At 44.9% G+C, this 17,794-nt stretch overlaps 1 protein-coding gene across 6 annotated transcripts in view; it reads right to left on the bottom strand.

The window, feature by feature from the left end:
• Positions 1-17,794, bottom strand: part of ABCB1 (ATP binding cassette subfamily B member 1) — a 50,538-nt gene that overhangs the window by 15,469 nt on the left and 17,275 nt on the right. For all 6 annotated transcript variants that reach the window (XM_081931489.1, XM_081931492.1, XM_081931488.1 and 3 more), the window contains exons 8-16: positions 17,390-17,514; positions 15,934-16,105; positions 12,678-12,791; positions 11,600-11,710; positions 10,091-10,216; positions 7,985-8,188; positions 5,116-5,286; positions 1,797-1,958; positions 1,117-1,290 (exon numbers count right to left, since the gene is read on the bottom strand). In XM_081931489.1, the coding sequence (XP_081787615.1) occupies positions 1,117-1,290; positions 1,797-1,958; positions 5,116-5,286; positions 7,985-8,188; positions 10,091-10,216; positions 11,600-11,710; positions 12,678-12,791; positions 15,934-16,105; positions 17,390-17,514 (1,359 nt within the window). The remainder of the gene's footprint in view (positions 1-1,116; positions 1,291-1,796; positions 1,959-5,115; positions 5,287-7,984; positions 8,189-10,090; positions 10,217-11,599; positions 11,711-12,677; positions 12,792-15,933; positions 16,106-17,389; positions 17,515-17,794) is intronic.

The following is a 17,794-nucleotide window of genomic DNA, read 5'->3' as shown; positions in this document are numbered from 1 at the left end:
ACGACTCTGGGGTTGCGCGCTCATCTCGCTCTATAGGCCGAGGGAGCTGGTGTTTGTCCACAGACAGCTTCCAGGTCATGTGGCCAGCATGACTAAGCCACTTCTGGCAAACCAGAGCAGTGCATGGAAACACCATTTACCTTCCCGCTGGAGCAGTACCTATTTATCTACTTGCACTTGACGTGCTTTCGAACTGCTAGGTTTATCTACTTGCACTTGTCGTGCTTTCGAACTGCTAGGTGGGCAGGAGCTGGGACCGAACAACAAGAGCTCACCCCATTGCAGGCATTCGAACTGCCAACCTTCTGATCGGCAAGCCCTAGGCTCTGTGGTTTAGACCAGTGTTTCCCAAACGTTTTTGGGCAACGGCACACCTGTTTACTGAAAAAAAATCTCGCGGCACACCACCATTAAAGCCCCGCCCCGTGACGTCAGCGCGCAGCGTCACGCCGGGAGGGACGCACAAAAGTGAAAGTTTTTTCCCTCCCCCTTGCTGGGGAACCTCCAAGCTTTGGGGGTGGGAGGAGGCAGCAGAGCGAGGGACTGAGGGACGGCGGCAACTGAGGCGGCGGCGGCTGAGGCAGAGCTGGGAAGGGGGTTTCCAGGGGACACGGCAGCTCCTCGAAAGGCTTCTCTCAGCTGCGCTCAATCCGCCTCGGAGAGGATTTCCCCTCCGGTCCCATGCGTTCGTTCGGGGCATCGCTCCGGCTGCTCCCTCTCCCGCCGCGCAGGAGCGATGCCTCTCTCTGGCTCTCCCTCCGCGCAGGCTGAGGGAGGGAGGGAGGGGCGCGTGTGACCCGTCTCTGCTGGGAGACCAAACCCAGCGAGGCAGAGTCGCGCGGAGGCGCCCAGGCAGCGCTGCCGGCGGCGAGGAGGAGCGCCAGGCAGCAGCAGGAGGCGCGGCCTCTCCTCGCCGCCGCCGCCCCGCCTCTCGCCGCCCGACTCGCCCGCCTCCCTCCAGGCATCTCGCGGCACACGAGGCAACGTCTCACGGCACACTCGTGTGCCGCGGAACACCGGTTGGGAAACACTGGTTTAGACCACAGCGCCACCCGCGCTTTGGTGTACAAACAAAGCACAATTAGGACTGTTGCAATTTAAAGCCGAGACACTTACAGGCTGAACAGTTTGGACCTCAAGGTCTTTGTCCTGCTCTTCTGGCCTTTTCAAGCTCTTGCGGGTCGAACGCCGTCGCACTCCATTTGCAAAGAAGTCTTTTAATTCCTCTTTTGACATGGCTTTTCCGTCAATGGTCTCATTTTCATCTGAATGAACCTCAGTTTCAATTGACTGAAATAAGAGAGCAGAAGTTTTGAAAGAGATTTGGATTTCAAAATGCTGCTGTGAAATGTTTATAGAATTACTGTATTTTCCTGTGTATAAGACTAGGTTTCCCCCCTAAAAATAATATCAAAAAATAGGGGGCATCTTATACACGGATAGTGCCAAGGGTGGACTGCCTATTGGTTGTTGCCGCAAAAATAGGGGGCATCTTGTACAAGGGGGTGTCTTATAAACGGAAAAATACGGTATATACATTGAACTGAGAACAATAAAAACTGAATATATTAAACAACTCTGAGGACCCTTAACAGGCTACAGCTCCCAGAATTTGCAAGGAGCCACAACAGTCGCCAGGACTGTGCATATAGGAAAAGAGGTTGCATTGCAGCATCAGTTCCCAAAGGACTTGGTGGACTTGGGCCACAGGGACGAATAGGAACAGAACTCAGTTCAAGAAGACTTATATGCCAACATGGCAAAAGGGGAGGAAAAGAAAAGAAATGAACTAGTACCTGCATATTAACAAGTTTGAAATAAACTCCTTTCTTTGCCATGAGCTCATTATGTGTCCCTTGCTCTGTGATGGAGCCATCTTCAAAAGCAGCTATGAGGTCTGCGTTGCGGACTGTAGATAACCGATGAGCGATTACAATAGTTGTGCGACCTTCCCTTGCCTAAAGAGACATATTCAGATTCAGTTAACATTGGTCTTTGCATCACATTTTACAGCTTTCATTAACTTGGCAAAGGAACATAAGAAGTTGTCTTACACAGAGACATTAATCCATCAAGGGCAGCCCAGTCTACACTTACTGGCAGTAGCTCTCTAAGATGATCTGCCATTGAGCTATGGGCCTTGCTCAAAACTGCAAAGGAAAAAGCAGTCAGAATGCAGCAGGCACACCAACTCAATATTTGTTTGAAGGGGGTCCAGCCCCCCACCCCAATATTGAGGGGCTCCGGTGCACCTGCACTGGCCTGTGCAGTGTCGGGACACATGTGATATCAAGCGATGCACACATGACAACACACGCACCAGCCCCCTCCCCCAATCTTGGTGACAACCTGGTGCCACTGGTATGTAGATGGACTAGCATCTGGAAGCTTTCTACCCCAGTACCGTCTATCCCAGGGAATGCAGTCTTAGAGCCATGCAGGCATTGTCCTAATTCCATACGAGTAGCAAGTAGGGAAAGCAAAGATGGGAAAGTATGTTTCAGAGAGGGCAGTGGCAGAAAGATGCTGAGAGATGAAAGGGGAGCCAGCACCACCCACTTTTGGCTCTGACCCCATTCACCAACACTATGCAGTCCTCAAAAGTTCATCTCTGTGGGGATGATACGCTTGGCAGGAAAAAGGCTTCTGCGCTGTTTGGTAGTTCCAGGCAGGAGTCATTCCCAGCCCCAGAGGACTGAATCCAACACCTTTTGTATCACCAAGCTTTGATTCTTCAGTTTCTAAGGATCTTTCACACAGTCATCATGGCTTAGTTCTGCCCTCTTCCAGGTTTATTAGCAGAAGAAAGGTACTCTGCACACGCTCAGATGCACCACCTGTTGCGTTTAAAACCACTTGCGCCAAACTCTTCCAGTGCACAAAAATATTTTTACTTTTATTTGACCTCAACAGGAACTCAGCAACAGAGCAACTGATCAGCCCAAGTACAGCCAAAGAGTGGCACACCCAGGAATGGAGCTGAATTTGGATCTTCCACAAGGTAATTCAGTAACACACTGCATGACATTGAACTGATTTGACCTGAAGCCTTTTCTGGTTCTGGTCCAGGAAGAGGGGAAAGGATGGTTAGCTGTGCCTAGCCAGCTTTCAAAGTCTTCTTCTTCTTTTTTAGTGTACTATTTAGCACACATTACTTTTGTGCTAAAACCTTTTGGTGTCCGGTTATCCTGCTCATTAATCTTTAATTTGAGTTAACATTCCTCACAGCCAGGAACAATCCATAGAAACCCCGGGAAGGTAACTAATTAACCAGATATTGCACCAGCGCTTCCCATCCTTATCTCACATGCCCACAGTCCCCCTTCAGCTTTCAACACCAGAAACAAAAGCAGGTACAGAGGCTTTTTGGAACCGACTCCTGGGCTTCTCTGCAATTCCCATAGGGATCTGTCAATATTGATTACAACACACCTGCTCTGTTTTGGGATGGTGACCCATCCATCCTTCAAAACAATCAATATTCTCGATTTCACTTTCAAGTGAGGCATGCTTTAATTGCCTCTCCTAAACTGAAACATGCATACAGAAGACAACCAGATCCTTATAAGCAGCTCCCTTTTAAAACAACACTGTATCTGTTTTTGAAATGCATTTAAGCGTATTTGCTGGCATCCATGAGAGTGCCCTGTACAGAGAGGCTGGCGTGAGGAAGACCCCTCCATTCTGTCAATTCCCTCCTCCAACTTCAGTCCCCTGCTGTAACTTATCACAGGCTCTTCATGGAGCTTCCCTGACCTTCAGGTAGGGCTGGGCAAAGACAGATTTTGCTGCCTAGTGTGGAGCAAATGCCCACCCTGCAAATCAAAGTGCAAGGCTGGCTCCTGCGGCAGAAAATCCCATGTCCCAAGCAGCTGGCATCCATCTTTCTTAAGAGACAAGGGAGTGTGCCTCCAGGGATGACGTCAAACCTCTGGAGAATCACAGTGACTCCTGTGGTGCAGGGACCAGTAACTTGTAACTGCTCCCAGATAGGTTTTGCTGCTTAGTAGCACAGAAGTGACCTCTCTGGGGTGCAAGCCTGGGTTGCCCAAGAGACAAGGCCCACCCCCTGCCTCAGCCTTGCTGATGTGGCCCAAAGGAAATCAGAGCAATATGTTTGACACCAGCTTGGCTGCAGGAGTTGCCAGAAGGGACTCCACTCTGGATTTGTGCAGTGTTTACTTTTTAGCCTTTTCTTCTCCTGAAGATGTCCCACAAGGCAGTAGGTATGGGTTTACTCCAAAAGCCTTTCTCACCAATGAGTATAGCCACAAGGCAGCAGAGGGTTAGGAACAGAGTTTTCCTTCTCCTAGACGGGCTACTTTCCCAGCCCCATCTGCCCCTCACTTCCCTCTACAGCACACGAAGAAACCGCATGATTGACTGTTGAACCCACTATTGGTCTCGTCCATTCAATCTGTCAGAGCCTTTCTTCGCATGCAGGGGGAGGTCCCTATCTCACTAGGGGTTTGAGACCCATTGGCTACCCTCACCTGGTTCAGCTGGCCAGTCAAAAGCCATTTCCTGGGGGTGTGGTCGCTGTGGCATGTTGACAGCTTCTGGGAGACACAGGTGAGAGCTGAGTGGTGGGGACCAAAGATGGACAAACTACCCCAGAAGGAGCACAACAACATATCTTCACCCCTCCCCTAACACCCCTCCCATATATATACAGTGGTACCTCAGGTTAAGAACTTAATTCGTTCTGGAGGTCTGTTTTTAACCTGATACTGTTCTTAACCTGAAGTACCACTTTAGCTAAAGGGGCCTCCCGCTGCCACTGCACCACTGGTGCGCGATTTCTGTTCTCATCCTGAGGTAAAGTTCTTAACCCGAGGTGCTATTTCTGGGTTAGCAGAGTCTGTAACCTGAAGCATCTGTAACCTGAAGCGTCTGTAACCCAAGGTACCACTGTACTCCCTAACAGTATAAATGCAACAATAAGTTCAAATGACTGAAACTTTGCTGCCCTTTCACGTCAGTGGGAGAGAAAGAGGCAGGAAAGGCCCATCATGCAATGAGATCGCTGCTCTCATAAGGAAACCTGTTATTCATCTTAAGTTATTTGTAAACCATTCATTTTCTACTATGCAAGGTTTTCACAGGGAAACAGACCTTGTCCAAAGCTGCCTGAACCACAGCTTCACTTTCGGTATCCAAAGCTGACGTAGCCTCATCCAGCAACAGGATCTTGGGGTTGCGGACAAGAGCGCGGGCAATTGCTATCCTTTGCTTCTGTCCTCCACTTAGCTGGGCTCCTCTTTCTCCAACCATAGTGTGAAATGCCTGCAAAACAGGGGGAAAAACCAGCAACAGCTCAGAACCAATAAATGATGTTATGGCCTGATATATTATATCAGGGTTAGGGAGTAGTTTTTGGCCCACAGATGGCATTTTCTCTTGGCCAGCTCTTGGGGAGGAGGACTGCATGCTAATAGTGGGTGGAGCCAATGCAAGAGTGGGTGTGGCCAGCATGTCCACTTCGGTCACACCCACTCATGTTTTGGCTCCACCCTCCACTGGCAGAGGGCTGGCTAAGAGGGGACATGTGTTTACTCCACACACTGACATTGCACACCCATTCCTGCATGAAGGTCATCTCTACTTAGGAATTCTGAGGCACAGACCTTAAGTCATCCTGGAAAATTTAGTCTAAATAATTGAATAAATATACAAGCGTGTTATGTGTGTTTTGCTTGCTGAAAACACACCACGAGTTCAGTGGCTAGAAAAATACTTGCACCAAGCACCAGGCATTTCAAGAAACATTTTTGGGTTGTTTATTTGCCTAAGAAGGTTCATCTATATTTAGAGAAATAATAATAATGTGTGTGAAAATAGACCTTATAGCCAACATGCACAGGAAGGTGAAAATAAACTAACTCTCAGTTTACAGGACGCCCTTGAACCACTGCCCTTTCTAACAATTGAACTTAAAAAAATAGATTAAAACATGAGGCCTGTATTTAAACTTTGACAACTGATTTTAATATTTAAAAAAGTCTTGGTTTAGTGAATCTTTTGCTAGCAGTAGTGGCAGCCCTAACGCACACAGGCCTCATTGGTATTACACATTTAAATCAGTATCATATCGTTTTAAACAGTCATGGCTGCCCCCAAAGAATTCTGGGAGCCGTAGCCTGTTACAAGTGCTGAGAGCTGCTAGGAGTCCTCTATTCCCTACCCACCCACCCACCCCAAACAACTATTCCCAGTGTGGTCTAACAATAAATTCCTCTTCCCGGGAACACACACTTATTCCACTGTTACCTTCACCCTCCAAGTTTCCTCCCTGTCTTTGTCAATCCCCTCGCACTGATTTTGCATGTGTTGCTTTGTGAAGCATTGTGTGCATGGTGCCCATAAATAATAAAGACCTTCAACCTTTAACTTAAAAAAAAAAATCCCCCAAGATATAGTAAACACTGTTAATTCTTCTTCCAGACTCCACGTGAGACTTTTAAAAAGCTGCAGCCTTCCCTAACCTGCTGCCCTCTAGATGTTTTGAACTACAAAGCCCATCAGCCCCAACCAGGATGGGCAATGGTTAGGGATGATGGGCACCATAGTCCAACAATATATTGAGCACATCGGGTTGGATAACAAGCCTCATATAACCCATGCTATACCTCAAAGGAAAATCTATTAAAGATGATATATAGATTGTATTTTACCCCTGGCAAGCTCATCAAGATGTATGAAAAGGATCTAACTTATGCTGGGTACCTTCTTTCACATGTGGTGGAAGTGTAAGCAAGCCAAAAAATATTGGGATATGATTTATGGAGAATTCAAAAATATTTTTAAGACAACAATCCCAAAAAATCTGGAAGCTTTCTTATTAGGAATAACAAATGTTGACATCCCATAGAAGGTGCTCAACCTCTTTCTCTATGCAACTACAACTGCAAGAACCATCTACGTGCAAAAATAGAAAGAACAAGAAATTCCAACAAAAAAGGATTGGTTAAATAAACTAATAGAATATGTAGAACTGGCCAGCATGACAACTAAAATCAGCAAGTAAGACGAGACTTGGCTGAGGGAGGAGTGAAAACTATTCGTAGATTATTTAAAAACGATATAATTGTCAGATACTGTAAATCTACAAGCAGGATTTGGTGTGTGAGAAGCAGTAATTAACAACTGGGCTAGAGATTAGAGTGAAAATGGGTTGTTAAAAAGGAGGTGCTGCACAACAAGGAACAAAAGGGAAGCCATGGAGGGGTGGGATGGGAAGCTTAGAAGTATTGGGTTGATAAACGTATTCACAACTGTATATATTGAAATTATGGAAAAGTTATAAATAACATTTTTAAAAAGCCTTATATAACCAACATGCTTAAATCTAATTGATGCATGAAGGGGTTAACACTGTAGAGTAAGGTGTCCTGCCAGGCTTAGCTAGGCACACCCCCTCACCTTGGGAGGAGGGTAATCAAGCCTATTGTTCCTCTTCTGTCTACTTGAGTGGCTCAGTGTGATGTGGTCTAAGCTCAGACCACATGGCTTTTATGAGCCATTCTTGAGTTCCTGTACCAACAATTCAGGAACTTTCACCACTGTAACTAAGCCAAGTTTTTCTGTCTGTGTTTTCTGACTGGTGTATGGAAAACACATGAACATGACCTTTGGAGAGTTTGTAAGTAACCCATTTTAAACTTATCAAACACGGGGTCTTTTCTATGCTAAGGGAAGAGGGATGTTTTGGAACTTACAAGGGCATATTTTAAAGCTCTTAGAGCATATATTTCCATGCTTTACTTTGCTATATATCTTGTGATTTTAAATTGAACCTGGGGTTCTCTCACCAAAGAGTACTTGCCCCAAAACTAGGATCTTGACACCCAGCAAATTCTCTAACACTGGTTAGAGAAGGCAGCCCTCAATCAATATTTCATTCTGCTTGGTTTATTTCAGCTTTTAAAAAATCAGACAAGGCATTAAAATAAGATAAGCAGAGGAGGGTATCCTAATTTCTCACATTGGGCAGTTTCATGATGAAGTCATAAGCATTGGCTTCCTTGACAGCTTTTTCAATCTCTTCCATGGTGACGTCTTCACGGCCGTATCGAATGTTTTCTGCAATCGTGGTTTGAAATAACACAGGCTCCTGGTTCACCACACCTATAATCTCCCTCAGGTACCTTAAGTTCAGGGTCTTGATATCCTGATCATCAATGGTAATCTAAAACGAAGCACACACAAATTGCACAAGAGAGTTCCACTCAGAACTCAGAATAAATATTGGCAAACTGTCATAAAAAGAATGTGTGAAGTAAAAGGAAAAATATTATCATAGGTATAGTACATAGTTTGAAAAGGGGAGTGGAAGAAAGGGGCATATCTACTCAGGAAAGTAGGGGAGAGGGTGTTAGATAGGGACAGGATCAGACAACAGCCTATTACTAGTGGTAGTCAGCTGCAAGGTTGTCGTGGAAGAGGGAAAGACAAATTTGAGATAAGCCTGACAAAGCGAAGAAAAAAAGGAAATAGACAGTCCGCCTAGTCAAGGAGGACGGCATGAACATGTAAAGCAGGGGTGGCTAAATTTCTTTCTTTAGGCACCCTGTGAGCTTCATGGTTGTGTGGGGATTTGAACCCTGGTCTCCCAGCTCCTGGGATGCGGGTGGCGCTGTGGGTTAAACCACAGAGCCTAGGACTTGCCAATCAGAAGGTCGGTGGTTCGAATCCCCGTGATGGGGTGAGCTCCCGTTGCTCGGTCCCTGCTCCTGCCCACCTAGCAGTTCGAAAGCACATCAAAGTGGGAAGGTAAATGGCATTTCCATGTGCTGCTCTGGTTTGCCAGAAGTGGCTTAGTCATGCAGGCCACATGACCCAGAAGCTGTACGCCGGCTCCCTCGGCCAATAAAGCGAGATGAGCGCCGCAACCCCAGAGTCAGCCACGACTGGACCTAATGGTCAGGGGTCCCTTTAACTTTACCTTTACCTCCCAGCTCCTAGCCTCTTACCACCACACCACACTGCTACAGTTTGAGGGCTGCATTCAGCCTTGGCCAACCCTTTGGTGGTTGTGTGCTACTGCTGGGTGCGGCCAACCCACAGTCTCACATGCACACACAGGATACACATGACACACACACCTCCGCAGCTGATCTATGCAGATCAGCTGAGGAAGGGGAGAATTATTCCCTCCTCCCTGCTCATCAAATTATCAATGTAATGACTAGCAAAGGAGTAAATTGCCTCTTCATTAAGGCACCGGCGTATGCCCATCCCACCACTGCATCTATTTGTTTTCCTTCTTTGTTGTCATAAAAATAAGTGAAGGGTGGTTTTTTGGGGGGGGGGGTGTTGGAGGGGATAGATCTGCTCCTGAATTGGGAGTTAGCCACCCCTGATGTAAAGAAACACAGTTTTGGTTCATTTAGGCTGGATTTGGGGAAGGAGATGTCAGGAAAAGTTTTAAGACAATGGAGGGGAGGTGGGCAGAGGTCTAGGAGGAAGAAGAGCTGTTACCACTTGAGACCTGAGACTCTCTCACAAACTTGCCTTGCAACTGATTCTGAACCCCACCTTCTCTATTTCAGCACACATGCTGCCCCATATTTAAAGCACATGGCTCTCGCCAAAGAATCCAGGGAACTGTACATTCCTTGGGGAAGTCATGCATTTTAGATGCATGGTGCAGATGTGGAACTTCATCCCTAGAGTGTTCTGTCCTGCTCCTTCCTGTTGAACTCCCAAGACCTTGTTATATTTCCTGGTTTTCATTCTGTACAGACCAGAGTTCTGCCTCCCAGTTTTTATGCTGAATTGTTTTATCCTGCTCTTGGTTTTGTTTGAAATAGGTTTCGGCTCCATTTCAACTGTTTTTACTGCATTTTATGTGTTTTACTAATTCTTTCATAACTAGCTTTGAGTTTATATTATAAAGAAAAGCAAGTGTAAGAATTTCATCTGAAGAATATTAACAGCAAGACTGACACTATTTACCCTGAATACTTCAGGGCAGATATAGAACATCAGACCTTTAAACCCAGGTCAAATAAAATATCCATAATCTGACATTTGATATTGACAGTGCTCATGAAAAAATATATATGGGCATTTGGATCAAGTATCTTACCATGCCTTCAATAGGATCATAAAACCTCTGGATCAGCTGAACAGTCGTACTTTTCCCACAACCGCTACTGCCTACCAAGGCTACTGTCTGTCCACTGTTAACTTTCAGATTCAAGCCTTTTAACACCTGGATGAGAGGGGGGGGAATACAATGAGAGCTGCTATAATTTTATTTTATTTGCAAGGGTTGTGCAGTATCCAGGTCCTTGGAATGCACAGTCACGATGCAAGCTCAGAGAAAAGTGAGCGACAGTGGAGCACATTCATAAGTACAAATCAGACACAGCAAGTTTCCCTGACACAAACACCTGTAATTGGAGGCAGCGATGCTTCGGAATACCAATTGCTAGATGCTCACTGGAAGGACAGATCGTGAAACTGAGGCTCCAATACTTTGGCCACCTCATGAGAAGAGAAGACTCCCTGGAAAAGACCTTGTTGCTGGGAAAGATGGAGGGCACAAGGAGAAGGGGACGACAGAGGACGAGATGGTTGGACAGTGTTCTCGAAGCTACCAGCATGAGTTTGACCAAACTGCGGGAGGCAGTGGAAGACAGGAGTGCCTGGCGTGCTCTGGTCCCTGGGGTCATGAAGAGTTGGACACGACTAAATGACTAAACAACAACAACAAGGAACCACAGGAGGGGAGAATGCTCTTGTGCTTGAATCCTGCATGCTGGCTTCCTGCAGGCACCTGATTGGCCAGTGTGAGAATAGGATGAAGAGTTAGATGAGCCATTTGCCTGTTCCAGCAGGCTCTTCTTATGTTAATTGCCTTGAAACAGATTTCATCACAGCAAGTCTGATTGGGCCATATATGGAGGTACTGTATGTGTGTTTTTGTCTGTGTTTGTCTAGCTTTAAAGGACAAAAGCCAGGAAATGTCAAAACCAGCATTCACTACTGAGCTTCAAAAAATTAGATGACAGCTCAAAAAAACTAGATAACAGTTTACAGCACAAAAGAACCCAGTGTTTATACCATTATATCTTTATGGGTGGGGGTTGTTGGTGTTTATTGTCGTTTTAATTCTACTGTGTTTCTATATGCTGTAACTGGCCCTGGGAGAATCTGGGGAAGGGCAGGTAAGAAATAATAACGAAAATGAACAGCAAATACATTTGCAAAAATACTGATTAAGAGGATGCCTCACAAACAAAAAGGATTTTCATGCAGATTGTACCCAAGACGTCCAACATTTGTATTGGTGTGAAGAATCTGCTTTCAGTACGGGGGTCAGTGGGACTCAGTTATTGTTCAGCTCCAATAGGGTTTTGAGCCCTGCTTTAGGCAAAAGGTTCTTGTATTGCAGGGGGTTGGTCTAGATGACCCTCAGGTCCCTTCCAACTCTGAGTCTATGTCTACAAAAGCACTTAGAACAGCTGAGCTTAATTATGCATTTTAAACACCATTCGGACTGTGTATTGATTTTCCCCTTAGCACTTGCAAACATGTTAAATTTTCAACGGCGGTAAGTGGGAATTCGTATGGATTTTAACTCATAGAGTACCTGAACATCTGGCCTTGAAGGATACTTGAAATGCACATTTTGGAAAGCCAGATTTCCTTTAATTTGGTCGGGTTTGTAGCCAGCTGGTGAATAACTGTCAATTTTAGGTTCCTGTAGAAAAGAAAAGAAGGTAAAAAAATCAAATTCAGGTCACTTTCATTCTTCTGAAACTTGGAAGCAAAGTGAAATTTTGGATACCAAGCTAGCATGTAAAGATTCTGTTCACTTCATACACCCATCACCAGTGGAGACCCATCTAGACTAGATGCTACTGTCCTTAGCAAACTTGTCAAGTTTTTTCCTTTTAAAACAAACAGTTCCTCATGTTAATCAGGAACACAGCCATGGTAAAGAGAGGTTTAACTCTTTCTTCCCTACCACAGCCCCAACTAACAGCCCACCTCATCTAAGGCCATCATTAGCCAGGAAGAAAATCTTCCACCGAGAGGATTTCTTCCCAACAACAACATCAGAGGAAGGATTTTCCTTGCAACCATAGCAGGGAAGGAAAAGGGGTATGTTATTATTACTACCTATACGCGGGTGGCGCTGTGGGTTAAACCACAGAGCCTTGGGCTTGCCGATCAGAAGGTCGGTGGTTCAAATCCCTACGATGGGGTGAGCTCCCGTTGCTCGGTCCCTGCTCCTGCCAACCTAGCAGTTCAAAAGCACACAGTGCAAATAGATAAATAGGTACCACTCTGGCAGGAAGGTAAACAGCGTTTCTGTGCGCTGCTCTGGTTTGCCGGAAGCGGCTTAGTCATGATGGCCACATGACCCGGAAGCTGTATGCCGGCTCCCTCGGCCAATAAAGCGAGATGAGTACCGCAACCCCAGAGTCGGCCACGATTGGACCTAATGGTCAGGGGTCCCTTTACCTTTATACTGCAATTATACCCTACCTTTCCTCCAAGGGATCCAAAGTGACATACATGGTTCTCCCCCTCCACATTTGATCCTCACAACAACCCTGGTGAGGTAGGCAGATCTCAGCCAGCGGTGAATACAAACTTACAACAGATCTCAGACATTTTGGCTCACTATCATTTCAAGCTATGGCTCTAAAAAGGAGGCTTACATTGTCTATGATGTTGAATATTGCATAAGCTGCTCCCCTTGCAATAGCAAACGCTTCTAGGTTTGGAGTCACCTGACCGATGGAGAAGGCGCCAATCAGAACAGCGAAGAAGACCTAAACAGGGATATTTTTCAAAACAGAAAGAAAATATGTTTATGAATCCTTTTTGCCGGATAGGATCCACATTCCTTAACTGTGATGTGGCTGATCTCCAGCAAACAGACATGTATCTAGCAGATAACTAAGGCTGGCTGGTGCTTCCAGACTGTCATTTTTTTGCAGATGGGATCGCATACCAGCAAACACAAGTTGCATAATTAAAGCAGATTTGACATTTTGGTCACTCCACCCACTAAAAAGATTAGAAAGTAATGGGGAAATACACTTTTTTTAAAAAAAAATGGAATAACAATAGCATAATCTTCCCACATAGAAATACTGTAATGAAATCTCAATAAGTAGCCAGCATTAAACACCCTCCCCACAGACTTTGTGCAAATCAGGATGAAAGCTCAGTAAAAAGTACTGAGGATTAAATATTTGATGAGATCCTTGATTGAGTGCAATTCAGAGAAATCCCAAGGAACTTCTAAAAGCCCAGTTCTAAGCATATATACTGAAAAGTAAATCATCAACCACCATCATTTTATTTGTATGTCGCCTTTCCATAGTTAAAACTGTGCTCAAGGCAGCTTACAACATGACAAGATTTACATAATTGCCAACATAACAAAAGTCATAAACAATAAATAAAACACATCAAAAGGTACACAACCAAATGGAAAACCATTTCCACATAAATCATAAAATCTAAAACTAAAACATTAATATCAATAACAATTTAAAATGACATAGATAAAAAATAAAAACAATATTTAAAAAGAAGCCCTCTCTGTCGAGCAGCAGCAGTCCTTTATGGAGCCTGTCAGGCCCAACCTCAAGCCAAATGGAGAGAGAGAGGAAAGGGCCCTTCAGGCTCCCAGCAGGTAATTACAGTTTCTAGAAAGCACCTTATACTTCCAAATAAACAACAAGGACAACAACACAAAACATAATCCGGTGGCAACTTGATTTGCTGTCCCCTTAAAAATAATGCAGTCCAGAGAAGGTTATATCCAATTTTAATGAGATCAAGCAGGTATAAGCACAGGGAAAGGTTTAAGTACAAGGAAAAAGTTCCACTGCAAAATAGTCTTTTTAGATTCTCTCTGCATAAAATGCCATGCTAACCTTGTCAATAGTGGAGTATCACAACTCTGTGTCACTTGCTTCATGAAAGATCACCCTATTCTAGAAAACCCACAGTGGAAACCTGCACCAATGCTGTTATGTACTGAGTTGAATAGGATCCAAAATGCAGCAGTCTGATTGGTCCTAGAACAATAGGATTCAGAATGCAGCAGTCTGATTGGTTCTAGAACAATGCAGCAGTATGATTAGTCTGCAGGAGCCACCCAACCCAGCTCCAGATGGAAGTGAATCCACAGCCTGATTGGCCTACAGGAGAATTCTGGAATTAGCCAATCACGTGCAGCCCATTGTGTAAATAATGTATATAAAGCAGATACTTTGGGGGAACTTTCATTCCTCCTCACCACTATGAGCTGAATAAAGAGCATGAAATCCACTCTCGACTCCGAGTATATTTCAAATGCTCAGGCGCTAAAGTCAACCTCACAGCCACCAGCCCCAGGGCCTTCACCCGACAGGCTTGTGCAGTGGCTCATGAACTGAGGAAAATTATCTTGAGATGATGCTTCTGGATCCCCTTAAGTTATCAAGCCACAAACCAACTATTCTACTAAATCAATGGAAAATACTTCTGTGCCTAAAAGCATTATTTATGAGGCCTAGAGCAGCTCCGTATGTATTATTTTTTTCCTAATGCCTGGTTCCACATTTTGGAAGGCAGAACGGGAGGGGATGAAAAACACTGTGTACCTCCCCCCCCACCTGCCCCCCCCAAATTATGCCTTTTCATGCTGTGCCAGCAAGTGAACGAGAGATATGCGGAGCCTCCCCAAATCATAATATACAGCCCCTTTCCTCCTCCTTGCTTAAATTGGCAGGGGGAGCATAGCACCACAATGCTCAGCTGCACAATGGAAGGAAGCTAGCGCATGTGTCAGGGGATAAACCAGGATGCACTTGGCGTCACTGGCCTGGGAACTTGAAGTAGAAAGTTCAGGCAAGGTCAGGGACACAGAAGAAAATGAGGCAGCGATGGAGCAAGCAGACCAAGTCATGGGGAAAGCAAAGCAAAGCTATGAACCAACAGACTGGTCCAAAGGTACACTCTCAAAGTGACAGACAGGGACAGTGTCAAGTGTTGGCAAGGTTGGACACTTGCAGACAGCCCACAATCCCAGCATGGGTTCCCACTGACAAAAACGTCCTGGAATCTACTGCAGTTAGGTGGCAGACCTGCTGAATTTGGCACATGGAGGGTGTCTTGCTCAAGGACCCCCCAGAGCCTGGGGGGAAATAGGAAGCCTGGGGGGAAATAGGAAGCTACTGAGACCATTGATCTATCTAGCTCAGTATGGTCTAGACCAGGTGTGGGGAACCTTTGGCCCTCAAGATGCTTCTGTACTACAATTCCCATCAGCCCCAGCAAACAGGGCCAATGTTTTTCCAAAATGGCATAGTTTTGCTGTCTGGCAGCCTTAGCTCTTTTGGGAGGAGGAGCAGCATAAAAAAATACAATACTTGATTTATTCTGTGGGTGCTTTTATGCATCTACCAATATGACAGTTCATAGGTAGTGAAATGTACAGAGCCTCATCATTCATCACAAAGACCCACTTAGCCTCTGAGCAATCCTGAATTTCAGTGCATAATATGTCCTTTTTTTGGTGGGGGGGATGTGGGTGGCGCTGGGGGTTAAACCACAGAGCCTAGGACTTGCCGATCAGAAGGTTGGCGGTTCGAATCCATGCAACAGGGTGAGCTCCCGTTGCTCAGTCCCTGCTCCTGCCAACCTAGCAGTTCGAAAGCACGTCAAAGTGCAAGTAGATAAATAGGTACCGCTCTGGCGGGATGGTAAATGGTGTTTCTGTGCGCTGCTCTGGTTCGCCAGAAGCAGCTTAGTCATGCTGGCCACATGACCTGGAAGCTGTACGCCAGCTCCCTTGGCCAATAAAGCAAGATGAGTGCTGGAACCCCAGAGTCGGTCACGACTGGACCTAATGGTCAGGGGTCCCTTTACCTTTACCTTTATGGAGAGAAGACTGAACAGCTGTTCACCAACACTTACTGTCAGGACTTTCCCAATGCTGTAACCTTCATCCAGTATCAAAGTAGTTCCATACCAGAAAGCCAATGCATATGCAGCATATATTAATAAGAAAGCAATCCCCATGGACATATTGGCAGTCACAGCCTTTTTAATTCCAAGTCTTTTAGCATCTTCTAAATTTTTATGATATCTGAAAGAAAAATAGCAACCTGATTGAATTATATGATCTCCAATTGCTAGGAAAATGCATTTTCTCTCCCATTTTTATTATTTATTTTGCTAGAATTTCTTTGAAAATACCCAGTCCATTCACACATAAAATATTTTTGGTAGTCAACATATCTATGTCCAGTACATATATTTTAAAATCCTACACAGAAGTGATAAAAATGTATGTTTAGTGGTTCCAAAAGATCATTCCTTCTGCAGAAATTTATGCAATTTGCTAAAACAAAAAACAACAACTAGCCAGTTAGGTCCTAAACAAATGCAAAGATAGTTGTCTGTTAACATAATCATTCAACTTTTAACATTTTCTCTCACACACTCTAGTTCAACAATTGCCCCTACAATATTTTGAATGGTCAACACAATTGCCTCTGCTATATCAGAGCTTTCCAAACTGTGTGTTGTGGCACGTGTGTTGGCTGTAGTGTGTAGGTGTGTTGTGCAAACTTTCCCCACACTCCAGAGTTGGAAAGGGGTTAGTTTAACCTCCAGTTTGCTAGTAAAACTGAATGACTGTGTCGCAAAGTGATGCATGTCTAAAAAGTGTGTCAGTAACAGGAAAAGTTTGGAAAGTTCTGTGCTATATGATGTGGTCAAGACATGACATTCTAGGAGCCAGAAACAGTGGAAGGATCACTGTATGGCTTCACTTCAAATTCAGTTTGCCACCTATCTCTTGTCTGCCAATTACCTGTAGGCAGGAGTAGCTACATAGGGAATGTTTAAATTAGGGATCAGGAGCCTCAAGCCCAGGGGTCGTAGCTCCATAGGCATCTCAACTTTTCAGGTCACTGAGCTATAGCCCTTCTCATTTTATATCATCAACAAGCATGGGGGGTGGGGTGGGGTGGTTTACTGGCCTACTGCTCACTAACCTTAGCCAGGGTTCAGATTTTATCATTTAGAGTTTGGTAGGGTTGCCATATTTCAAACAGAGAAAATCCAGACAGAAAAGTTGTTGTTGGCGTTTTTTTGGCCAAAGTTGTGGACCCTTTGGGGCAAATTTGCAGAAAAGAAAGAAGAAGCTTTTGAGCTATTTTTAAGCAAAATTACCAATAATGACACTGCCCACATGGGGTGCCATATGACTGGATTTTCCCATAATTTTTTAGCAATTTCCATCCAGTCACTGCTTCCGAATGTCTGAGAAATTCTGGACATATGGCAACCCTAGGTTTGGAAAAGGTCAAATACAGAATAATCCAGGTGTATATCTATAGCCAGTGGCCACAAAACATAACCCGACCTCTCAATTTCTTTCTTCTGTCCTCCAAAAGCCATCACCGTCTTAATTGATGAGAGAACCTCCTCAGCAACAGATCCAGCTTTTGCATATGCAGCAAGCTCCTTGTTGGTGAATGCAGTAAGGACCTGTGAGATAGAGACATTGCCAGTTTCAATACTATGATCCAATACAATTGTGTGTGAGACACTTGCTTCTTTTCCTTCCCCTATACTTCCCTATTAAATAAAACAATGCTCCAAAACAATTGTGGTATAATACAGTGGTCGAGAATCTGTGTCCCTGCATACTCTAATCAATATTCACAAAGCAGGGGCCAACAATGGAGAGACCACACAGGCAATACCAAATCACTCAACACTCCCCTCCCTGAGAAAAGCTTCACATGCTCTTCATGTGATAGCGATG

This window comes from Podarcis melisellensis, assembly GCF_964234715.1.
Source record: "Podarcis melisellensis genome assembly, chromosome: 12".
In the NCBI taxonomy this organism is placed as follows: Eukaryota; Metazoa; Chordata; class Lepidosauria; order Squamata; family Lacertidae; genus Podarcis; species Podarcis melisellensis.
The sequence above is the reverse complement of the archived record's forward strand: the minus strand, read 5'-3'. Positions and strand labels throughout refer to the sequence as shown.